The 26,946-nt window shown below is 40.8% G+C and overlaps 1 protein-coding gene across 1 annotated transcript in view; it reads right to left on the bottom strand.

Moving 5' to 3' along the window:
- The window catches only part of MALRD1 (MAM and LDL receptor class A domain containing 1), a 268,805-nt gene that overhangs the window by 153,139 nt on the left and 88,720 nt on the right, over positions 1-26,946 (bottom strand). Inside the window, exons 23-27 of the mRNA XM_088654242.1 lie at positions 16,801-16,957; positions 14,032-14,142; positions 12,431-12,644; positions 6,275-6,522; positions 5,077-5,368 (exon numbers count right to left, since the gene is read on the bottom strand). Coding sequence (XP_088510368.1) covers positions 5,077-5,368; positions 6,275-6,522; positions 12,431-12,644; positions 14,032-14,142; positions 16,801-16,957 — 1,022 coding nt within the window. The remainder of the gene's footprint in view (positions 1-5,076; positions 5,369-6,274; positions 6,523-12,430; positions 12,645-14,031; positions 14,143-16,800; positions 16,958-26,946) is intronic.

Genomic DNA, 26,946 nt, shown 5'->3' with positions numbered 1-26,946 from the left:
TTTCCTCCTTCCTCTTTCTCTCTTTTCCTTCTCCTCCTCTCCTCCTTCTCCCTGCATTGGCTCCGGGGTTTTCATGGCCCAAGAGCGCCGCTGGGCAGTCAGCCTGGTGGCTGGGTGCTCTCACTCCCGGTTCAATTTGGGTCACGGGGGCGGGTCAGCAGTTCCCCCAGTTGATGCGCCAGGCGTCCCCGGTTCCCCCTCAGCAGTGGCGCCCGCCATTTTGCCTCCCCGGAAGTCCCCATATGATGTGTCTTGTGCCGTTAAACCAATCCCACAACATTCATTCCCTACTAATAAATCTACAACACTTAAAATATAAATCCGCGGATGTTAAATGAAATCTGGGGACATTCCAGGGACAGATTTTGTCCAGGGACAGATCTGTAAATCCGGGGAAACGGGGACATCTGGCAACCATAGACTAGTCCAAGATGACGCATGAAAAGGAGCAGCATTGTAAAATCAGTTTCACTTAGTAGGAAAGCAGAGTTCTTTGAAACTATTCAACACTGCGACGGAAGATTCATTGAAAATGGCATGAGCACAGACAGAGTCTGTCCCTGTATTGCATCGTATGGTTGTAAACACGACTATCAGAATTTCAAATAAGGCATTTTGCTAATGGTGTCCACAGCAGGACTTGCAAATCATTTCTGTCTTGTAGAATGAAATTTACTGCTAACATTTGCACAGCAACATTTCGACTTCTATAGCTGGCAGTCTTTTTCCCCCTTTGACAAAACATGTATATTATAGTTAGTATGTATTGAGAGGCTTCAAGATAACTATACCAAGGCAAATGGGATGAATAGCATTATAAACCCCCAGTTTACACTGATATTTGTGAAGTGGAAACAATAACAAGGTCACTGATAGAGGTTATCAGGAGAAGTGGAAGTATAAAATACAAATATTTAAGCTTGCACAGAAGAGCCATGTTTTTCACAAGGTGAAAGGTCCTCTCATGTAAACTCTGACAGATCTGGATATTGTAAGTTATTGTTAAAGAGATTGGGGGCAGGCAGACAAAACAAAGCTTTTGAAGAGTTTTCTACCCTCGCATTAAATTCTATTCATCCCACAATCTTTATTCCTAGAAGTGAACTGGGTCATATATTCTGTCTTGCAGCTCTGTTGTGAACAGACACAGCATGCTAAAGTATGTTCTCTAAGCAATACATGCCTGTTTGTTCAGAGCATACACCTAAAAAGTTCTGCTTCCCCTCATTATTTCTCACCAAGAATCTGACCCAGCATCAATGAGTTTTGTTGCAGTTGTCAATAAGCTAGCATCCATTGAGCAGAAGTGTGCATGCACACGAAAGCTCATACCAATGACAAACTTAGTTGGTCTCTAAGGTGCTACTGGAAGGATTTTTTTTTAAAAAAAAAAATTCTTTTGTTTCGACTACGGCACACCAACACGGCTACCTACCTGTAACTGGGTCTGGTTCTATTATTCTGATTCATCTTCCCTCTCCCTATATTACAAAATAAACACATAGATAAACTAAAATCACTTGATCCAATGTCCATGTCTGTTTTATAACAGTGTAAACAAAATAGTTGTGTGACTACCCAAGCACGGTTTTTATCTGCTGTTATTACTGTTGTTTTGCTTTAGTGTGTTGTATTTTGACTTTTGCCAGTAGGGCCAATTTGCTAGTAGGCCAATTGGCATTGAGATGGCAAAGGGCTGCAGTTGGGAAGAGGTGGCATAATAGGGTATTTGAAAACACACCACATCCTTTGGAAGGTATGGCTGCCAGTTCTGCTAGAGGAGAATCCCTAACACACAGAGAAAGCAGAAAACTGAGCCAACCTGTGTGAAGAAGGTGATAAAGATTTGTGTCAAACAATCTTCCAAGAGAGAATCCATGGACACGAGAGAACAGAGTTGGGTTTGCTACTGAAGGCAGAAGGTAGCAGGAAACTTGGAGGTTGCTGTGTCAGCTGACGGATGTATTTCAGGAAGCTTGGGAACAGATATGGGAACACTGCTGGGATCTGATGGTGTTAGCCTGGCTGTTATGATTTCTATGGTGTGTTTTATAAAAAATAATAATACTGTTCTGTCAGTTGTAGATTTTTCAAATGTCTAATTTACATGTGACTTGAGGGATGTGATTTTGATGCTGTTTTGCTAATAATTTTCTGACTGTGAGCCAGTTTGGGAGGACCTTTAGTTCTGAAAAACAGCATCTAAGCTGAAAATAGATAGGTAGGTAGGAAGATAGGAAGATAGGTAGATAGGTAGATAGGTAGATAGGTAGATAGGTGATAGATAGATAGATAGATAGATAGATAGATAGATAGATAGATAGATGGATGGATAGATTTCCTTCAGTAGGACTGGATCCCACCTTACTTGATCTCTGCCTGAACTAACCCTCCTCTGACTAGAAATCAGTCTAGATGAGACCATTGCCTGGGACAAAACACTTAACAATTTAAAAAATGGTGTAAAATTAACAAGAAATCCATAATATTTTTAAAAAATATTAAAAGATTCAGGATAGGATAGATTTATATAATTGTTTTCTCATGATCTTTTCTTCTCCTTCTACTGCTTACACAGCTTCCTTCCTTGCTGTAAACACCTTGCAGGATATACTTGCTTATAGTTCTCTATCCGTCTTCTTCAGTTCATAAGATACCATGTACCCTGATGGTGTCTTAATAGTAGAATCATAGAATCACAGAGTTTGAAGGGACCATGGTGGTCATCTAGTCCAACCCCCTGCAATGCTGGAATATTCCACCCAATGTGGAGCTTGAACCCACAACCCTGAAATTAAGTGTCTCATGCTGTGCTGACTGAGCTGTATATGTTCTAGTAGTACTAAGTATTCAAGGTCATATGTATCCTCTACATAGATTTTGGGAAGTTAATCGTTTTCAAAAATAATGGAGGGTAGCACCAGTTTCCAAAACCAACGGACAATTATGTTATTTGTGTTTACATTACATATAATACATTAAATATTTAATTATATACAATACTCTAAAATTAATTATGCTTGGTTTTTTTTAGCATAATGTAATAGCTGTAACTTTTAATCAGAAGAAATATCCTTTGGAGACGTGAGATGGCAATTGTCTTAAACAAAAAGGTGTGCTATATTTGAAATGCCTGAGGCACGATTAAGTTTTCGAAGTGCTGCAGTAAACAGACGGAGGGTGTTTCTCAATTGGGGGTCATCTCAATTTATTGAACTTAATTATTCACAACCTTGTCATTCTACTGTTCAAATAAAGAACTCAGTCAATGCTGAATGGCTGGCAAACTTTATTTCTGGGAGCTAGGAAAAAACTGAGTGCTTTTTTTCTAAGCTGAGTTTTGTTGTCAGTGCAGTTTCCTGTACTATAACATGCTGTGCTCAGCATAATAAAGATCAAAGAGATATGAGTCTTTAGTGCAGCTAATCTCATTGTCTCTGGATCTCCACAATTCCAGCAAAAAGTTACATTAAAAGCACTGACCTTGAAACTTTTGAGTACCAGAGCATGGCAGGTGAACAAGAATGGGACAAAAGAAGTGATTAATGAGCTTCCTGTACAACTGCGTTAATCTGAAAGTGTTTAGAAAATATTCATACACACACTCACATATAACTAAAACCTTGGTTATTCTATAAAAGGAAATGGGTCCCACATGAATGTTTGTAAGGCTTTAACATCCCTGGCATGATGATAAGAAATGAAAAGCTTTCACTGTCCGAAAGAATTGATTTAGAATTTCCAACCATCCCAAGTCTCCCAACTGCTTACAAACTGCCAGGTGAACGTGGACAAGAAGATTTTGTTTTATTTTCAAAATAAAGCACAGAACTTTGGTTCAGAGTCTCCAAAGCAGCAAGAGCGCTTTTAAAAAAGAAGTCTACAACAAGAATAATAAATTTTCATAATTCCTAGTGTAGTTTAACACCATGTCAGTATCATATGCTAAATAAAAGGCCAGTGGAGATGGAACATAATACACCTCCCTGTCAAGCACACCCATATCTCCAGACTTCAGTAATTCCCTGTAATAATAAATGCCTTGTCAAAGGGGGCAGTAAAATGCAAGAAATATGTCTGACAATCACCATCAATTTTAAGGCTCCGATTCTAATGCACACTCACTTAAATATTAGGTTGTGGTGGGAGGGAAATAATGTTTCTCTTCAGGGTCAGGGAACGTTCTGGATAAGTATGGGGATGTGGTCTAGGGTTCAATGGGAAAGGGAATCAGGTAGGAGCACCTAATGCAAGTGGCCCTCAACAACGCCCCGGGTGCCCTGGTTTTTATTTCTTGAAATATGGCAACCCTAACAGTAGGGAAGAGGGGATGGGAAAGTCCCCTTGTGCAAGCCTCTTTCTGCTCACAGTTCTCAGGAACTATGGCGGTATCTTTAGCTACTTTGATACGCATTTTAAACCATAAATGCAACATCGTTAAAAATAGACTTTTGCACTCATAATTGTAAACAAGACTTTTAGAACATGCCCCCGAGAGCAACCTTATGCATTGATATGGGTATATATAACTAAGATTGTTCTGTTTCCTGAAGCACAGACTCATCAGTACTAAATTTAAGAGTTCTGTCAAGAGAAGTCAATAAAATAAAGGCTTTGACTTCAACTATGGGCTGCAACAACCCAGAACAAATTGGAGTACAATTCTCTGGATACAATTCTCTCCTACACAAAACCACAACAACCTCCTTATTTTAAGTGATCTCTTACTTTAGAGGATCTCATTTTAAAAGGTGTCCAGCATCTCAGCTCCATTGCACCCGGCAGATTTTGAATTACTTTGTTAATTACTAGGGCAACGTCCTCATTTAACACATTTCAGAAAAGCCTGAAGTAATCCAGTGATCTTCAGAGATCCATTGCTACACAGGGGAAATGTCTGTGCAACCTGCATGCATGCATGCACCATATATCTACAAATTTATATGTGATGGGGAAGTTCAAAAAGATTCTCCCTCTTTAAAGCGACTAAATATATATATTTTTCAATGACCACATCCCATCAATATGTTGGTCTCTATATTGCTGAAATATAAAAGTGAAGTGGGGAGAAATTACCTGTTGAGGGTGACGCTGTAGGTTCATCTGACAAGAGCTGTGATGATGGCAAGCATTCCCTTGTAAACACGATGTCATCAAGGGCTATAAATCTCCTGTAGCCTTTTCCAACACGCCCTTCAAAGGTGATCTGGAAGTCCTCATCGGCTTCTAATAGCAGCACTTTTCTTTTCCAGAAATTTCCCTGATCTCCAGAGAGGTTGAACAATACTTGGGGGGGATTTGATGCTGTCACCTGGTAGACAGTTAGTGATCCAGTGTTGGCTCCATACATGTGGTAGTAGAATATTACCTGAAATGAAGAGGAGTAAATATGGAGCAGTGACATTAAATAATACCCCCTTCATAGTGAAAACATGTTTTATGGTTCCATAAGAAAAGCATCCAACAGACTATTTGTCAGTGTGCAGTGGATTTGCAATATTTATCCATTTAAATATCTATAGTCCATTAATGATTTTACAGTAAAGACCAGCTTTTAAGGGGCAGGTGGTGGGGCAGCGGAGCATGAAGTAGTTACACTTCTTAATAGAGATACTGAATTCTTGGAGACTGGTTCAGTGTTACCCATGAAGTCTCATTTTAGATCCAGTGTAATAAAATACACTGTCTTCTTTTCATTGTTTTGAGTTAACTTTTTTATTGTTTCTTGTTGCTTTAATATGCTTCTAAACTGCCTTGAGAGTTCCCAAGGAGGGCACCATAGAAATCTAATTAAAAAACAACTTCCTTTGAAAAATAAACATTTATTTCCCACTACCAAATGTTTGGGGGTCGAATCCAAATGACATTTGAACAGCAATAACCATTTTTTATTCAAAGATTTGTTTATCCTTGCTTAATTTCAATAGCTTATCAGAGGCACACAGATTATTCTGTACATTTTTTATCATAAGATGTTTTCTACACCCAGCACCCCAAGATCCAAACATTAAGCAATGTACAATGTACATTAAACTTAAGCAATGTACCATCTCCTTCAGAACAAATGAAGTTTTCAACAGAACCTATTTCCCTTTTTGGAGGTTCTACACTGAAAGCAACATAATACTGCTTTACAATAGCACTCGGCTAATTAAAGAAGCAAGGTAATACCTATAAAACAAAATATTTTCTCTAAGGGATGCTTAAGTGATGTTTGATTCTTGCAATTAGTAATTAAACTTCTATCATTCCTGTTGGACATTCCTTCACATACCTTGCAATTTTTGCTCTTTCTGCTTACAGTCACACTAGTAATCCTGGCTTCTTGCCCTGCCAACTGAGGGAAGGAGTTTTTTATAAAGATGTAATGACCAGATGGTTCTTGCAAGGTATGATCAGCTACTGGCCCAGTGCCTGCTCTTGGGATTCCTCCAATTCTGAGATTCCAGTCAAAGTCGTCATTCTGATCTTGTTCCCAATCACAGAGATCAAACTCAAAATCACAACGCCCAATGGACATACCTAACAAAACAAAACAAAACCCAACAAAATTCAAAGTGTCTAAAATCGAAAAGGAATGCAAAATGCTGAAATTAGCATCCTAATAACAAACATATTCTGCCTTTATCCTCAAAATGGAGAGAGTCTCATTTAACTAATGAAAGGCTTTTTAACAGGTGGCTGATGCTCTATCGTGCAAAGGCTGATGGTGATCATAACATCATTTTAAAAGGAATTTAGATTAGCAAACAGCCTTTTGTTTAATTCAGGCTTATTTTACCCAATAGGTATCTAATTGCAATTCACAAATGAATGTTTATAAGAGGCAATATGGGTATGGGTAAACCAAAAATATCCGGCACCTTAGATATTTATTTCATAATATTTTGAGAAAAACAGAAGGCTTTAAATTTTTAGTTGTTAAACTTATTGTTTTAAGTTTCTAGTACCATTGTTTCAAAGATCACAACAAACCAATTCTTCTAGACAAGCAAAAGAGAACGAACTTTTTATATAGTAACATACAGAAGTATACTAGCTATAGGAATTTAACCAGACACCCCCAAACTTCAGCCCTCCAGATGTTTTAGACTACAATTCCCATCATCCCTGACCACTGGTCCTCTTAGCTAGGGATCATGGGAGTTGTAGGCCAAAACATCTGGAGGGCCGCAGTTTGGGGATGCCTGAATTAGACCATCAGAGAGCAAGATCAACTATTAAAAGAAACAGCAGGGTGCAGCTTATTTCATATTGCAATTACCTGTGAAATTAGTTATATTTGGACTTAAAATTACTTCAGTATATAAAAAGATAATTAAAATAGAGCAAAAAACAACTTGACTAGAGATGTTCTTTTATATTCAAAGAGAAGGTACAATTTGCGAGTCCAGGCACAATGATGCTGTGGGCGGTGGGAAGTTGAAATAAGCACAGAACAACCATTTGGGATTAAACAGGCCACAAGTTTATTTATTAGAGATGTCATCAGGGTTTGGTGTAGGCATTGGGTGTGTATCCTGTATCAACCAGTCTGTCTGCTGTCATGGACTGGCTGGATGCAGAGCCAACCCCCAGGGGAAGAAGGCTCAGAAGCAGGGGATTTGGGGTGGGATGGTGATGCACGTTCAGAGGGAGAAGAGGGGGCAGACTGGAAGGAGGAGGTGTCAGAAGCTGCAGAAGTAACAGGGCTTAGTGAGCAGGAAGAGGCTGTGGCAGAGGGCAGTCTAGACTCAGAGGCAGGAGAGGAAGGGTGGCAGGAGAGAGAGGAGGCAGGCTGCTGAAGAATCCAGAATCCAGTCTCCCCCTCCTGCTGTGACCAGATTCCTTCCGCCCTGGTCTCCCAGAACACAGAGAGAAATGAAGGGCAGAAATATGAGAGGCTTGCCCACGACTGGCTGCAACCATGGGAGAGCCCCAGCAGCTGGTGCAGCCAGTGGAGGAGGAAGTGATGTCATCCCATGCCGAAGCCAGAAAACAACCAGGCACCACTGCAGCTACACTGGACCGCCCTCTCTGGTTGGCGGTAAGTGGTACTTCCATCTTACAACCAGGGAAATCTAAACTCATGCTGAAGTATTCTTTTAGCTACCTAAATTAATGAGGAAAAGGCTTTGGAGAATTGCAGGAGACAAATTAAAGTTTCACAATGTATGTTCCCCCCAATATGTTTGTGTAAAAGAAAGTTGTATGGTCTTTTTAAAAAGAGGCACTAGAGCTACTTTAAAACTGATAATTTTTTTCCAACAGAATTGAGGTTTCATTGGGAAACAAGGGTGGATTGCCTCACAGAAACGTGCTTGTCACTTGATAACTGCTGCATCAAGTGAGAACCTCTATAATGGAACGAGCCATCATCAACTAAAAGAGGACAGCTGCACAGGAGGCAGAGAATCATAGAACAGTCATTGGAAGGGACCCTAAGGATCATGTAGTCCAACTCCCTGCAACGCAGGAATCTCAACTAAAGCATCCATGGCAAATGACCATCCAACCTCACATATACATGGGTGCTTCTCAACACATGTTGAGAACTTAATCGAACTTGCTGCAGGCAGCTCACCTAAGCAGACTAAGAAAAGGCTTTTCATTTTCTTACCATCAAAAGATACTCTACAGTACTCTAATCCTCAAACATCCCATTTTATTTCATGGAATGCAACCTGAAATTGATACATCCATAACTCTCAGCCTAACCTATGTTTTAGGGAAGTTTTAAGAATAATATGGGCATGAAAGAGCCTTGTACGTTGTCCTAAGCTCCTTGGAAGGGTGGGATAAAATGCAATAGGTAATAATAAAACCTGGTGCATGTTTGAATTCACAAACATAATAAATACATCTCACTGAGACTGCCCTTCCTCTGTCTTGGGCCCCCCAAGCTCCAAAAAAAGCAAAGTTTCCAAAACAAATACCAAGTATTATGCCAACACTTCCATCAGAAAGACATGTTCCTGCTGGTCCTCCTGGGCCCTGCTGATTTAAAGAATCAGGGCTTGATGCAAACATCAACGAGTGAACCACCACATAGCCACTGCAGATCCCAAATGCAATGATTATGTCAGCTTTAAGAGACTGATTCTGAACTTCAAACAAAAAACTAAACAAAACTCAATCCAAACATTAGACGTTCATCACAGCTGGTCCGCTTTCAGCATTGTCAACACACGGTTTCATAAATCTCAAGTGTGATTTGCTGTCAAGAGACAGTACAGAGTACATTCTCATTTTAATTTATTTTTTAAAAAATAATAATCAAGAAATGCATTCTCTTTGTCATGCTTCTCTGGAGGGTGAGAACACCATGTAAGCAGGTCCATCCCAAGCAGTGTTTTGTGATAGTAGATTATCACAGCTAAGATGGCATCATCATTTGGTACACTTTTTGAACAATGATATTCCTCTTGGAAATTGAAGTGAGCATAGCTACCTGATTATCTTATGTCAAAAAAGACCTTTCTTCAACAATAAATTATATTCTAAACTTAATTACATTTTTATCTGCTGAGGAATTGTTCTACTGTGTCCATTTTTTTTCTTAGACATTCTTATTATCATCAAGATAAATTACTGGGGCATGCAAGGGGAGATGGGATCTAATGTTAGGTTAGGAATGACAGCAAAATCCCCTTGAAAAATACAAATATCTATTGCAAAGACTTAAGATGGGACCAAGTTGGTCTCCTGCTGAAAGACAGGAGGTAAAACCACCTAGTACACCTTAGTGTCCTAGCCAGTGAGAGGTCAAAGTTTCCCTTCTTTTGCCTCTGCAATTCCAGGATAACACAATTTTATTTAAGCACAGGCTTTACTCAAGCTCATCCATAATGTAACTAAGGACTGCAACATGTGATTTTGCTGTGTTGCAACATGGAGTCTTCCCTTTTTTGTTGCCTGTACTTAAAATTTTCAAATTAGCATTCCTTGTTAAAAAGAAATAAGATATTTGGATGCATAAAATGCAGTGTTCAACAGGAAAGCTTTCTGTTATATTGGGAAATATTTATAGGATTCATTCCAAAATCTTTTAAAATGTTTTGGCCTTGCTTTGCTTTGTTTTCTTGCAAATTTGAGAGCACCAAATTACAATTTGCTGGGTAGGTATGCAATTGCCCAGGGAGGCGCATTATGTGACCCATGAGAGTGGCAAAATGACCAGACTGTACAATGGTTATGGGATAAAATCAGGCCAAATCTTTATTGACAGCAGTAGGCAGGGCAAGGGTTGGCATGGCATTGGGGTCCCAGGATCAGTTCATCATTCCACAAGCCCCATGTTGATGGAATGGATCCACTGGGTTTAGATCGTTCCAAACCTATATGATGGGAGTCAGCCAGTGTTGAACCTTTCAAGCAAGGTCTCATTGGGGGGACCAGGGTGCAGATTCCAACCAGGCAGATACCGAACCCACGCTTGGGTTTGTTGTGGTTAATCCTCCCCTCAGGCCTCTTATGGAGTCCCCTCTATACTATGGTGATCCTGACCAATGCCATTTCCTCCCTCATACAAACAATGTTCTTCCGCCTAACAAAGGAAAGCCATAATTTCACTGAGGGAAAGGCGATAAACACCCCACCCAAGTGCCAATCAGGTTGAGAGAGAAAAAAATCCTTTCCTGCCGTGTCTACCAACAACCCAAAATTGCTCAGTGAAGGCGAGGGTGGGCGTGCGTAAACCTCTCAAACAAAATCGCTGTGAGATCCAGGGGAAGCAGCCTTATATAGCCTTTCCCCTCTCCTCTTCAACAAGGGCTCATTGGAAAGCTTTTCCCATGAGCCCATCACACAGAGAAGATACTGGGCAAAGCCTTGCCCAGTATTTTGCTGCAATCTATGGGCCACAGCGCCACCGGGCAAAGGTGTCCTGCAGTTATCGGGCATAGAACGGGGCTTGGTGGACAGTGTGTATCTTCTGTATCCCCTTTTGGTCTGGAGAGAACACATTATTTTTGTGGGATTTGTCCTGTCATCTGTGACCACTGTTGCTTGATCATCCGTTCACATGCTTTAACACTGAAAGTAGATGAATGTCCTAGGGATATTAGCTACTCTCTTTTTTGAAATTTTATCTTTTAAAAGTTGTTTTAAAAATACATGAATCAAAGCCCTTTGCTCAATTTAAATCTTGGCCACTGGAGTGAACATGTAGCAATGTACAATTTAATTTCCGTTTTAACTAGCTGGAAGCAGCTTATGGTCAAGTTTAAGATGCAATAAATAGTTTATTAGCTTGCTTCTGCTCAGAATAAATTTCTATGAATATATAACCTCAATTTCACTTTTTTGAATTTTAAAATATGGTTACCTGGTTCAAGACTTAGATTGCAGCAGTATCAACACGACATGAACTCGCTGAAAGAAAGTTACTGGCGGAAATACAAAATGATTTCCGTCAGAAAGTTTGGGATTTGTCTGTCTCTGTGGACCACAAAATGAGTAGCAGCAGGAAAGTCAAAGGGCATATGTTGGAGATTGTGGTAGGAAGACCTGGGTAAACAGGTAGAGACATCCACACACCCTCACTTGCACATGACCTAACGAATCCAGTGGGCACACTGTTAACATACACCCACTCTTTCTCCACCCAGGAAAGCAACAGGGAAGCATTTGCTGATGCTGATGCTGATGCTGATGCTGATGCTGAAGCAACATAACAGCACTAGATGACAGAGTAACAGCAGCAGTGCTGGGGCAACAACACCTAGTTCCACATAGTTCTCTGAGGACCCTGTTTGATGCTGCCAAAACTCACCATTCTCAGTGTCCGTGTAACAAATGAGAATCAGATGTGTTTTCATTGCACTGGAACCCAATTCTCTAGAAAAGTATGTGTAGGGCTGGTCCACATTTTATTTTGCAACTGTGGTAAAACCAAAATGCTACTGTAATAGCCCGGTGGGCCCCCCTGTGTCTTATTGCAAGCTGAGCAGCATCATACCAGTACACTAAATAACAAGTCGTTTTTTTCTTATTTTACATTAATTAAGATAACAATCACACCATTGCCTGAAGCACATTATTTAATTTGGTTAATACAACTTCCAGGTGCCCTGTCGACATGATCACTAATATCAACTGGAATCACATGCAGCCACATGTTCATACAAACAGCTTAGAGTTGCCAACCTCCTGGGTGCCTAAATCCCAAGGTTTAATCAGCTGCCTCCTGCCAAAACATTTACATGGGTGAGGCAGGAGTCATTGGGATTTTGGCACCCAGGAGGTTGGCAAATTCTCAGGTGGGGACATCTGTTTGTATGAACACGTGGGTGTATGTGAGGCAGGCTCCAGTATAACGAGCATTTCAAAATCATTAATTTTGCTTTTCATTTACATTTCGGAACCACTAATGAACTGGCAGCAGTGCTACTATATAAATAATTCACTAGAGACTTGATAACTCATTAAAGCAAGGAACAGCCGTACTCACTGCAAATGCTTTGATTCTCATCTGAGTTATCTGCACAGTCATTCACAAAATCGCAAAGGTTATCCTTTGGGAGGCAGTATTTGTTGGCACAGGTAAATTCATCAGAAGTACAGTGTTTGTCCGGGATCAGTAAGGGGGAACACTCCTGAAATGAAATATCATCCACTGCCACATCTCCCACATAACTGATGCCCCTTTTTGCCCTGAAGATAACCTGTGAAGTGGGAAAAGCAGAACTATAAATAGCCACATTCTGATATGTGATACAAGCAGGCATCTCCAGTTAATAGGCAATGTTCTGATCCATGTGATAGTGGTGAGCATCAGTAGCATCAGTGAGGTGGAGCTTCTCTCCCGACACCAATATTACTAATGCTTACCAGTATGGAGATATGGAGGGGAAGAGTGGTGGAGAGTTCAGGTCTGGACAGGTACACTAGTGGGATTGCTGCTGCCAAGCCATTGGTCCTACCAGGGCACCTACATGGCCCCGACTTCACCACTCTGAACCATCCAGGTAAACAGCAGCAGCAATGCTGGAGCAGGAGGGAAGCTCCCTCCATCGCAAGTGACACTACTGGTAAGAATGCTACATGAGAAACACAAAGGAGATAGCTGGTAGGGAGTGAACAACTCCAAAGTCAACATTGTTCATATTTTACTGCCAGAACAGGGAACAGGAAAGATTGGCACAGTGCAGACTCACCATTACTTTGTAATACAAAACATGCACACATATACAGACAAACAGAAATACAGGTGAAGTTCAGAAAATTAGAATATGGTCGGAAAGCGTATTTATTTCAGTAATGCAACTTATTATTTTTTATTTTTCCTTTAATTTTTACAAATGCTTTCTTTTGGAAATTGCACAGTACTAAAACAAATAGTTACAATAATACAAAAATAAACATCACTATTACATTTCATTAATTACATTCCATTTATAATTGACCCGCCCAACGACAAATAATTACAATTACAACAAATAAAGGCTTGACATATCTTGCTTTGCATGTCATGCATCTATCTCATATATTGGTTTCACCTTTGAAGTTGCATTACTGAAATAAATGCACTTTTTGAAGATATTCTAATTTTCTGAGTTTCACCTGTACAATTGGGACTAAAAAAATAAATAAAGAGTCTTGAAAATCTGCTTGCAAATTATTCTATTTTCCAAAGACTGCGATGCTGCCAACTGTGGTAAGGTTTTGACATCATAAAGCAGGGATTGAGAATCTGTGACCCTGACTATATTATGGAACTACAATGTCCATCATCCATTACCATTAGTCATGCTGGCTGGGGTTGATTGTATCTGACAACATCTGGAGAGTCACTGGTTCCTTATCTTGGCCATAAAGCAACAATAAAGCAGACAGTTCAAGTAACAGATTCCCTAAGAAACATCCTGCCTCCAATTTCTGCTTCTTTGTGCCATTAATGAATGAACTTCATTCTACAGCAGAGGCATCATTTTGATTTTGATTGCTTGAAAATGCAATGATGTCTTACGGCTGACATTACAAGCACAGAACAACAGAAACATTAAATAGCTTGAAATAGTAAGGGGAGAAGGCAAACAAAATTGCACATACCTGAAAATAAGATTGAACACCTAAAAGCACTTCAGCTCTGTTCCACTGAGGACCCTGGGGGCCACTCTGTGACCAAAGTTCAAAAGACATGTTTCCCTCTTTTCTGAGCACCTAAAAATCAAACAACATCTACAGTAAAATGAGCAACTCGTGTTTTGCAAATCGTAAGACAGTCTTTTAACAGCTTCAGTTTAGCTCCACGTTTCATTTTTACATGAAAAGAAATAGTTATAATAACTATCCTACAGATCTCTGAACATGCAGTATGTTTATGGTGAATGACTTTCCCCCCAGAATCTGGGATAGCAGCCTCTTAACTCACACCAGCCTTTGATTTACCGGTATTGCGCGGTCAGGCTGAGTCCCCCCAAACCCCAGGCAGCCCCCGAGCAGAATAACGACACAGGACAACGTTCAATGGGATTAAAAATTGGCCACAACTTTATTAAGATTCAGATGTAGGGAGACCTTGGCTCAGGCATTGGGTGTTTATCCTTCCCAGCCCCCAGCCGGGGATCTGGGTAATTTCAGGGTTATCCAGAATGTGTGGGGGTTGGGCTAGCTCTGGAGAACATATGTTCAAGCAGACAGACAGCCCCCACTTTTCGTCGCTGCTGGAGGGGAGGGCAATGACAGCCTCTGGGCTTATGGTCAATGCCTCCCCCCTAGATCCATTTTCAGGAACCCTGGTATCGCTGCCGCAATGGGACAGGGGGTCACCCCCCCCCACACACACCCCATTTATGTAGATGGCTAAAGGATTCCGCCCAAGGCCTGCAACCGCCAAAGTTGTGACGAATTGCTATGGGAAAGGCGAAACCTGCCAATGCAGGGAAATTCCTTTCCGGCCCTTCAACAGCGACCTTGTCATAGCAGCGCCTGCGTGTGTGTACGCCTGTGGAAGAGGAAAAAGAAAGGTTAACCTGTAATGCAAGCATTAATTTTGGGAGTGGAGGGTAGGAAAGCTCTGGAGCCGTCAGCTGCTTCCCGGGTATGTCTCTCCTTCTGCTGTGTGCACTGTATGGTTACCTCCTCCTACCTGGCCAATCACCCTGGCAACGCCTCCCCCGGCTGGATTAGACGGCTGACTGTGTGGGCGGAGACCACAAGCATCAAGCCTGGGAAGGCAGCGCCAGCCTCCAAGCTGCCAGGGCTGTCCTGGGGATTCCAGGGGGCTGCACGCGACCGTGCAAAATGCGGACCCCTTTTATGTGGGGAACGGTCATTTACACATTCAAAGCATTAACTTGCAGTCACATGTAGTGCTAGAAGGGAATGGCTTTCTTCTAGTAAGATTTGCAGAAAGTGTCTGAATAATACCAGAACCACATGAGCAAAGCCATAGTTTCTGACCCAATCACTGAGCTCCTGGTCAGAATTGGTCTTCCGCATGTGGATCCAGTATTCACAACAGCAAGAAATTGGGTGATGGGTCCTTTTCTGCAACTGAGCAGTCCTCCTGTGCGGGCATGACATGGGACACTAGAGAACATCCCCATGCTTGCCCTTGCACAGTGTTATTAGCGGGGCAAGGAAGGGGAAGGAGGGAATAATGCATGAAAAGGGCTGGAGATTAACACATAAGGGAGAGGACAGGAGCCCCAGAATAAAAAAAACTTTTAAATTTTGATTGTGTAAGCAAGGCTTGATCATTTCCACTTCAACTGGTTTGAATAGCAAATAATGACACTTGCCTTTGGTATGCCGAAGAAATAAGAAAAGCAATCCTAATACCAAGAACAGTTAAAATTGCTATTACCCCATGATTGTATTCAGTTTCAAAACTAATTTTAGTTTCGCAGTACATTAAACATCCAGTTGTTTGCATAAAAAAACTTTTGCAATCAAGTTCCAGAGCTCTTGTTTAGTTTGACTTCAGAAGGTGCACGAGGCGTCCTCCTCGCTTCCTGCCTCAGTAAATATGCATTGAATTGTGACGGGTCGCTCCCAGGAGTCAACTGCCCTAAACATGCTTCACTGAAGCTAAAAGTGTCTTAACTGAGTCAAACTGACAACATCAGGAGATGTAAGTATGGTGATGTATGTCAAATTGTGATTCTAGACAGCGCTGACAGAACTGTACATCATCAGCTCCCCAAAACGCTTTTCCTCTCTGGGATTTATCACCAGGTATAATGATCTGCAGTTTTAGCTCTGGGACAATCTAGAGGCTTTTCATTTTAATAGAAGAAAAATCATCTCCCAGTTGCACATAACATGGCAAAATGAAATAACCATTCCCTTTAAATGGAACAGTTTTCATTGACAGAGAAGTCTCACATCTCAGCATTATTTCTTTTATTTAATTATAACATTTGTACCCCACTCTTCAGCCAACAAAGGCTCCCAGAGCAGCTTACATATAATCAATTGAAACAGTCCCTCTTGCAGGCTTACAATCCCCCCCCCCCAAAATGCAACAGGGGAAAGGGACAGGGAGGCAAAAGGGGGAAGGAGGAAACTCAGTTCTTAAACAATGAATAGCTGCCATAGAGACACTTCAGGGGGTGATAACAGAATAAATGATATAAGAAGGGAGCTGAAGCCCAAGATATGAAGAAAGGTGGTACTTTAAATGAATTCAGCTCTCCAGGGCCTGAGGAGCTGCACCCAAAGGAGCTTGTGGGTGTAATCTCAGAGCTATGTATGCTACCTTGAGCTCCCTGAAGGGAAGGTGGGATATAAATGTAATCATCATCATCATCATCATGCAGGTTGTGAATATTATTATTCTTTTTTTTTTTAGTCTATAAACTGTATTTTTAGTACCTTCAGTGAACCCACTGTTGCCCCATTCATGTAGTTCCAAAACACCAGCGTGCACTTCGGTCCAGTCTGAGAAATTACTGGAGTGGTAATGTCAGCAGTATGTCCAAATTCTCCATTGGAGCTGTCTGCATAGAGATACCAGCCTTCCTTAGTCGTCCTGTAAAGAGAGAAATTCACAAATCAAATGAAATAAAAAAAATCCTTCCAGTAGCACCTTAGAGACCAACTAAGTTTGGCTACCTACCTGTAACAAATCAAATGAATTATTTTACTGTTGTACTGAAAATATGAACAGGGCTAAACCACCGTCAGATATATTAAAAAGAAACACATCTCTAAGATCAAGACATGTTTCATGCAATTACACACACACACACACACACACACACACACACACACACACACCATAATTATTGGAATATTAGTGGTTCCACTTTTCATAGATGAACACACCTGGGGAGGGCAGGAGAATGGATTCTATTGAGTTTGCAGTTTTCAATGGGAACTTACGGTAAATGAATGCCATTTATTGCAGAAGTAGTATAAGAGCAGTTAAAAGGCTTTTTCTGAAAATTTTAAGGTGCCATTACTACAGAAGAAGAAAAGCAATGCTAAACAATGGCTACATTCTCCATAGATGGAACTCAGATTATTCCGTAAGATATGCAATTTTTAATGGCAAAGATATAAAATGACTGTGGCAGTGTAATCCTAGGCAAGTTTACTCAGAGGTAAGCAAGCACTGCATTCAACAAAGTTCACTCCCAGGTTAAGTGTGTAGAGGATAATTTGCAAACTTAATACTTAGGTATATTTACTCTGTTATAAGAAATTAAGCCTGGTACAACTATAATAAGGATGTGGGTGGCACTGTGGTCTAAACCACAGAGCTCAGGGCTTGCCAATCAGAAGGTCGGTGGTTTGAATCCCTGCGATGGGGTGAGCTCTTGTTGCTCGGTCCCTGCTCCTGCCAACCTACCAGTTCAAAAGCACATCAAAGTAAAGGTAAAGGTAAAGGGACCCCTGACCATTAGGTCCAGTCGTGACCGACTCTGGGGTTGCGCGCTCATCTCGCATTATTGGCCGTGGGAGCCGGCGTATAGCTTCCAGGTCATGTGGCCAGCATGACAAAGCCGCTTCTGGCAAACCAGAGCAGCACATGGAAATGCCGTTTACCTTCCCGCTGTAGCGGTTCTTATTTATCTACTTGCATTTTGACGTGCTTTCGAACTGCTAGGTTGGCAGGAGCTGGGACCAAGCAACGGGAGCTCGCCCCGTCACAGGGATTCGAACCGCCGACCTTCTGATCAGCAAGCCCTAGGCTCAGTGGTTTAACCACAGCGCCACCTGGGTCCCCAAAAGCACATCAAAGTGCTAGCAGATAAATAGGTACCACTCTGGTGGGAAGGTAAATGGCGTTTCCGTGTGCTGCTCTGGTTCACCAGAAGCAGCTTTGTTATACTGGCCACAGCCCAGAAGCTGTCTGTGGACAAACATTGGCTCCCTTGGCCTATAGAGCGAGATGAGCGCCGCAACCCCAGAGTTGTCCGCGACTGGACTTAACAGTCAGGGGTCCCTTTACCTTTACCTTTACAACTATAATACTACTTCTATCAATGCTTTGGGAGAAATGCCTGGGGTGAAGGGTAGGAGTGGATGCCATGCTCAGGACCAGTTGACCTTTATTTCCCGGAGGTAAACCAGAATGAATAGTTTTCCACCCTGGTCTACCACCCAGACTCCACCCCTCAGCTTGCCCCTGATAGGCCAGGCACCACGGTAAAGTCATTCTGCCCTCTGGGGGTTTGAGGGGTTGCTGCGCCAGGTCTCAATCACCGCCCACCTCCAGACCAGGTAAGCAGCCGTTCCCAATCTTTCTCAGTGCTCCAGAAGCTTTGCTATCTAGAGGGCTGGCTCTGCGGTGTCCCTCTCCCACCAATCTTCTCCAGGATCTTCATGTGGAAACAGGAAGAAGTGAAAACACTGAATCACTATGCTGACCACAATATGGAGAAAACCTTCTTTCCCTTGAGAAAGCAGACAACGTCAACTGCTGCGAAAAAAGGCAGCAGCAATACAAAAATGTGTTAAAACAAAACAAAATAAAAATCCTTCCAGTAGCACCTTAGAGACCAACTAAGTTTGTCATAGGTATGAGCTCTCGTATGCTACTGGAAGGATTTTTTAAATTTTGTTTTGACTACATCAGACCAACACGGCTACCTACCTGTAAAAAATGTGTTAATGGAGCAAGGTTCATTCAAAGTGTGCATTTAGAAGGACCGTTTAAAGGGTTATTTTTAATCAGGCTTTTGAGTCCTATAAATTTTGCCTTAAGTATGGTTCTGTGCTGTTGTTGCTTATTTATATAACTTTACTGTTTTTCGTGTATGCCACTCTAATCTCCTTAGGCAGGAAGAGTGTGATATAAATTATTAAAATAAACAAACACAGTGGTCCAATGTATAGCGCAGGCATGGCCAAACTTGGCCCTCCAGATGTTTTGGGACTACAACTCCCATCATCCCTAGCTAACAGGACCAGTGGTCAGGGGTGGTGGGAATTGTAGTCCCAAAACATCTGGAGGGCCAAGTTTGGCCATGCCTGGATAGGGTATGGGTGTGCCAAGAGTTCAGCATTTCAAACTTTCAGCTAAGTTTGCTAGGGATACCAAAAGTGTGATATTATTATTATTATTATTATTATTATTATTATTATTATTATTATTATTATTATTTACTATTAGCAGTTGGACAGGAATCACCATAACCCCACCAAAAAAAAGCCCCTTGAGATGTGGTTACATGCTGATGTACTGATGTAACATTGTTCCGGGGGAATTCTGGGATAGTAATTCCAGCAGGTGTTACACTGGAGCAGTGGGAAATGTTGTAAAAGAATCTGCTGCTCAGTTACCAATAGTAAGCATGCACAAACCCACACTCAAAACAGCTCAAAAAAATTCATTCTGAAAAATAATTAAATGTCACCCTCATTTTTTTGCCACTTATAAAGTGGGTACCAACTTTGGGAGAAATTTCACAAAGCAATAATCTAAAATGAAATGAAGGCAACTCTTAAGTCAGTCTTAGTGGTAAAGAGATCCCCAACAATTATTTTCATTGGTCTGCTTATCAGTACACCAAGAATCCTTTTATCCAATCCAGTGAGCATATTTCTCAAGTTTATGTGGCTTCAATTACAGCTTCCAATTTGGAGTGCCCTTCCCACTTGGTTTAGTGCCAAGTTTGATTTATGGGGCCGAGGGGGAAAGATACAAGGCAGAAACATTTTCATTTGACAAGACTTCTAGTATACTCCCTGATTTTTAATCTGCTAATATCTTACTGGTATTTTTTCCTGTTTATACTGTGTTTTTATGCACTGCATTGTTACTTTGTTGCTGTGTTAATACAATGTTATTTACCAATTTTTTAGTGTTAGCCTGATATTTTTGCTACCCTAAGAAATTCATTTAACTGAAGAATGGCATATGTGTGTATTAAATAAATAAATAGATCTGTATGTAAATATTTCCAAGTACCAATCAATAATATTTAACTTCAGATATTTTTGCAGGTTATGAGGGTACAAAATGTAGGCTTGCATGCTCACCAACAGAGGAAAAAAGATACATTTTACCCATCTGTGTCTTCTGTTGTTGTCTTTATTTTATTTTTAAATGATGCTTGCTGCTGTTTTGCCCTTGGGAAAATTCCTCCTGAATTGCTAAGTGGGCGTTAAGCATATTCTCTCTTTTCTCATGACAGTAATGCTTACGAGAGAAGATGCAGAGATGCAATACTGTGAGATTTCTTTACCCTGTCTCCTGAGTTCTCTCATAGAGTATTTTAATGCGCTTCAATGATCCTATGAAAGAATGCTATAAACTGTACAATTTTGACCTTGCTTTGTTGCACTGTTTATCCCCATAATTCTTTCCTTACTTGGGTAAAGAAGGGAGCTCAACATTCTGAACATCTAAAGTTTTCAAAGTCTATATTATAAGTACATTTGCTTTCTCATGCAATTCAGTATTTTTCAACCAGACTACTGTATTAAAAAACCATTTTTAAAAAGGTAAAAGCCATTTTGGAAGGTTATAATTTCTATGCAGGTTCAACTCTCAGCACAGTTTACCAATTCTGTCCAGTACTTCCATGTGCAGCAGTTGAGAAGTACGGTAAGTAAATGCAGATGTAGATTCCTATTACAGTTCAAATATTCAGAAAAACCAATATAATCTGTCAAGTATGAATTGTTTTTAAAAGGCAAGTTATTCTGTTACAGGCTATGCATATAAAACCCAACTCTGAAGCATACTTTGTGGCAATGGTTTCATTGAAGTGCCTGGAGGATTTTCCACATTACCAGTTTATTTCACAATAAACACGCTTTTCCGTCTCATTTGTTGAGCACAGTCCACGTGGCTTCTCTCAAAATTATTAGGGAAGCAGATTTTATTGGGTACCATAGTCACATCATTTCTGGCCTTGGGGGGGGGGGGGAATGGAATTCTCTCTCCAGATAGCACATGACAGCTGTACACCTTAAATAACATCATTGGCAAGGGCAAGCGCAAGGAGGGGTGATTTCACATGTGCAAGCTGGGCTTCCTCAACGTCAACTACAAAAGAAGAAAAGGGTCCTGTGCAATTACAAAAGTTTCTGGGTTGTTATCCAAATGTCAACTTGTACTGGTATGTAAAGGCCAGGGCTAGCATGGGTGTCTAAGCTGAAACCTTGTGTTGTCTTTTTGATGATTAAATATAGTCACTGGGGCATGCAACAAAATTCCATTGTGACATGCTACTTTTAAAGTCAGACATGCTGTTTTCCCATTCCATTCTTCTTCTTCTCCCCCAAGCTTTCCATTTTTTAATCTCTCAGGTTCAGAGTTTCTAGCATCCTGTTTTCTGCAGTGGTCACTAGCCAGCCAGTGGAAGAGTCATATTTATTTATTAAATTTGTATATCACCCTTCATCCATAGATCTCAGGGCGGTGTGCAACATAAAAATACAATACAAAAAACACAAACTACAAAACAAAAATAAGAACAAAAACAAACCAAGAATCCCCCTCTCCCACAACACATTTAAAAGGGTATGGGATGTTAATCAGCCCAAGGCCTGGTTGAAGAAGAAAGAACGCATTGTTCTTTTATTTGTTTGTTTTTAACTTCAGCTAATTTGAGAGAACAGACTTGGTTTGGTATGAGCTGTGCACAGAAGTTTTGTAAACGGATGTGGAAATGAGGTGAACTGAATTTATGATTGGAGAGACAGAAAACCCAGATTTGACTGATTCATCCATCCCTGTCCAGCACACTACTCGTTCCTGGTGATGATAATCCATATTTTATAGCTTACTGTGACATTCACCCTTAGCCAGTGAGACCTACCCAAAGGCACTATTGAACTTCATGGTTGAGAAGAGATTTGAATGCTCTTTCCCACAATGCTTTAAGTACATGACTTGACTGAAAGACAAAAAATGAGTAGGGATGCAGAATTGGAGCGACTCACTTTCACCACTTTTGTGCCTTATGCAACAACAGGGCTTTTTTTTTTTTTGCAGAATATAACACTGATTGAAAGAATGCTAAGTAGGCAATGTAAATTAATGTCACACATTCCATTACATGTTGAATAGAATATAGTCTGAAGTGACTATATTTAATGGAGCTTGAAGTATACATACCATTATATAGCACAGAGATGCATACACACACAGAGAGAGAGAGACATCACTAACTATTGAAAAATGATATGTGGAGGGTAAAGAACACTACATAAGAGCCATTTTCACTGCACAGATTCAAGTACTGCATCATAAAGAATACTCTCCAGCACTGTTTAAGATCTCTGTTTCTTAAAGTGTCATTTGAATGCACTTCCATTAATTTCACACTATCTCAATGAGACATCTATCTAAAAAATATATACTGTCAGCACATTCCACCCCAAAGCAGCCAACATAAACACATTGCAGTGAAAAATATTTATCCTTTCATTCCACCCACTCACCCATACTGAAAAGCTAAATTGCAAACACAAATGCACTCTCAATGGTATATAATGTTGCTTTTAAATTTCAAGTATGCCCGGATTCATAATTCTCAGTCTACGATTTAAAGAGTTTCTACAGATTTTCTTTTTCTAGACCCTTATAGTTGTGTCCCACAAATCAGCCTTATTTCTTTGGAAGTTCCACCATGAAGCCATCGTCAAACAACCTGCAAGTTATTGTGCATTTGGCATGAGACTGGCAAAATACATGAGCCCTCTTCCAACCCTGTCTCTCCCCAAAAGGCATTCAGCCGGGTAAGCACCAGTAGCAGATTTATAGGTAAACACAGAATGTGTAAAATTAGGGCCCCTGTGGTTGACGGGCACCAAATGACTGAGAGAATCTGTTTGAGATATGACTACAATGAACTGCGAAATTCTAGTATTTCTAGTTTGTTGTGTTGTTTTCACTTATCATTTCTCCTGCTCCTCAATAAAATCATTAAAGGCTGATCCAATAAGATCATGGTTAGACAGTGGTGCCAGACTTTGACTTCTTACTTCTTCTTTTTTTAAAAAAAAAAACACCAAACCAAGTCTCTAACCTTTATAGAAAGAAAGTTATGAAGCAAAATGTGCAGATATCTAGCTAAGCAATTTGTGTTAAATGAACCAGCCTGGCTACTCCTACCTTTCAGTGTTTTTAGCCAATGAGTGAAGTCAGAACTGGATTTATGCCAGAAGGGGCCCTAAACTCTGAGGTTCTTTTTTTTTTTTAATGAAGTCTCTAGCCCTTCGAGAAATAATGTTGTGCAGGCAACATTTTAAGCAAGGTGAGTCCACTGACACAAACAGAGGGACAGGTATGATGCCTTTCTTTCTGAACCAAAGACGTTGCCTGGGCAGCTGTTGTGGGACAAAGATGGGAGAGCAAAGGAGAGATAGGATGAGATAGTTGAGGGGAGAGAGACTCTGTGTTGGCCAGCAGGTAATGGCCTTTGTCACCTGTCTTGCCCTACCCTCCAGCCCCAGGAGCCTTCATAAGAGAGCTGTTTCCAAAGGAAGAACTTGAGGGAAGAGAGAATCTGTTTGCCATCAGAGGGTGGTTGGTTTCACCTGTGCTACCCTACTTCCTGCCCAAAGAACTTCCAGAAGGGCATTGCTGCCAAAGGCATTATGTGCATATGCATTTTACTGAGCTGAATAGAGTGAAATATTATGAGTTATGGGGGTGTGGAGCGTGTGTGTATGAACTTAACAGCAATTAGTTTATTTTTGGGTTGCTATTTTGTTAATATTGTTTTATGGATTATAAATGCTGTTAATCACATACGGTAATATGCTTTTTGCTTTAATTGCGGTGTTTAGCTTATTTTTTTTAGTTGTTGCTTTGTTTCCAATGTTTTTTAGATTGGTGACTTGTCAATTATTTCATATGATTTATGCTGTACTTGTGATGTTTTATTATGTTCTATAATGTTACTGTTATTTACTGTTTGTAAGCCGCCTTGGGCAGTGGCGTTCCTAGCCCAGCTGGTACCGGGTGCGGCACCTGTGCGGCACCTCGTACATACTGCGCACATGCGGCACCCTACAAGGCCGCCACACACCAGTGGCAGCCTGTACGGACTGTGCCTGAGCGGGCAAAGGCGAGGGGCGGGCCAGGGAGGGGCGGGCCAAGTGTCCCCCCCCCCAGGGTGGCACCCGAGGCGGCCCGTCCACATTGCCCCCCCTTGCTACGCCCCAGGCTTTGGGATTGATTTAAATGAAAGGCAGCATAGAAATATAATATAATAAATCAAATCAAATCCAAAGGAAAAAACCTTTGGGTTTTTGGAGGATGTTGGGGTTGGGGAAGTGCTGAGATCATTCCATCTCCTTTGCTTTGGCTGGCTATGGAAGCATTTTTTGAAAAGGGGCAGGGTGGGTGGGGAGAGGCTTTTTTAAAAGCATGCAGAAAAGATGTGCTGGGGCCTATTTGCCTCCTCTATGTGTTGCAGCCTGGAGGGTTTCACTGAGCCCTCAGTAAACCCCTCTCCCACATGTAGCTTCAACCACAGAGTTAGTGCGGACTGCTGGTTCTTCTCTTTCAGTTCCCTGCCTCAACCGAGAGAGGGGCGTTAATTCAGTGCCATCATTGCTTGAAAGTCACATCAACTACTGTGTCAGTCTCCACTAGTCCAAAAAGAAGACTGCAAAAATAGGAAGGCAAACTTTCCAATATCCCTCACAATAAGAAACCCCTTGTTTCCACAGAAATCAGAGCCCTTGGAGAATCGGATGATTACCATTTAATCTACAGTAACGTAATTAACTGCAAAATGAATTTCTTGTCAGAAGAAAATTACTCAGGTTAATCTATGAATGCAATCATATACTATATGCACTATAGGTAAAATGTACCCAGACTTTTCAGCAGATGAGCAAAGAGGAATTTAGCTCATTCTGAGAAATCCTTAGTGTTTTGCAGTTAATGACCAAAAAAGTGCTGTGGAAGACCTGCACACATAACCAGAGATATGCTTTGTCATAATTTCCATTCCCCAAAGGGCAAGCCACTGTTAAGTATAAAGGCAACGTATCTCTTTGAGATTTGAGTTTTTCACTTTGAAATATAGCAACCCTAGGTAGTGGAAACTATTTTGCAGTTACACATACCAAAAAAAAAAACAAAAAAAAACAAAAAAAAACAGGACAAAGCTCCAGCTGTGAGACTGTTTCCACTTTTTGAGTTCGGGTCACATCTGAATAGATGTTATTTGTTTTAGATGGATTTAAACTGGTTGTTGTTGTTGTTGGTGTGTATTGGTATAAATTTTTAAGTTCTTCTTGCTACCCCTAAGATCTTTTGTGACTACAGTGACCTAGAAATGTGAGTAAATATAAATAAATAACCTAATATAAGCGTATTTTCTACCAACAAAGGATACTGGGATAAGCCTGATGGCAGCCAAATTAAACATATTATAGTCACATAAATAAGCCAAGACTGGATGGTAATCAATGTGATTCCTGTTTCTTTCACAATGCCTTTGATTTTACTTATTTTAACTCACTTCTCTTCCTTTGATAATTCAAAAAGCTCTCAGGTTTCCCACTACCTGATTAAATACAGCATGGTTAATAACTCACAAACCAAAGGGCACCAGAGATGAAGAATTCCATATTTAACACAACTATTGCTGAATACTAGCTAAAAAAAATTCTCTACTGTTCTTTTTTGTTGCTGTTATTTTGTTGTGCTTTAAGTTTGGCTGCTTCTGACAAAGAGCTGAAATTAATTCACAATTCTTCTGTGGCTCATCCAAAACAGAGCACATCTCATTAACATTCCATCATAAATCCTCTGAGCTTGAAAGGAAAAGGAAACAATGGGATAAAATCTCACTCTCAAGTAATAAAGATGGAAGCAGACATTCCAGCACAGCATCTAATCACAGTTGGCATGATTTATTTACAGTTTTGCAACTCTTCTGTGGTTTGGCACAATATGAAATTGAGGTTTCACTTGGCAAATGCTTTAACAGTTCAAGTTTTTCCCACTTGGTCAGGGTATAAGATTATATGACTGTGCTTGCTGCTTTTGACTGTCATGTCAAATCAGATCCAGACCCAACAGAGAGCAGCTATTACCCCAATGACATTCAGCCAATAACTTAACAGAGTCTATCTGAGAAAACAGTGGGAGTCACTTGGGAAACAGCACCACAGGATGCCTCTTGCAATATAAGCTATATAAGGATTCTTAGAATCATTCCCACTAGCAGTTATGCACTTGATACAGCCTTCTGTGAATGGGTGATCCATACAAATAGATCCTAAATGATCCAATGAGCCACAGTTTGGCTTACAGATAATTGCAGGACCTCATATTTATATACAAGCAAACACAACTAGCACGCAACAAAACACACATTAAATCTTTTTATTGTTCAGCATATCATGTGCAAATCCAAATAATCTTTTTACTAGGAAATGATGGGCTGCATAATGAACCCACCAGAAATCAATCGCCACTCCCCCCCCCCTTGAGTCCAAGGCAATTCCATTGTCTGTTATGTGAAGACCTGGGAGGGTGTGTGAGACATTGTCTGCCGTAGGTGCTGTACGAAGTCTGGGCTCCAAGTGTTTATCCTC

Source organism: Zootoca vivipara, chromosome 11 (assembly GCF_965207765.1).
Source record: "Zootoca vivipara chromosome 11, rZooViv2.hap1.1, whole genome shotgun sequence".
Taxonomy (NCBI): Eukaryota; Metazoa; Chordata; class Lepidosauria; order Squamata; family Lacertidae; genus Zootoca; species Zootoca vivipara.
Note: the sequence above shows the minus strand (reverse complement) of the source record. Positions and strands in the feature narration are given on the sequence as shown.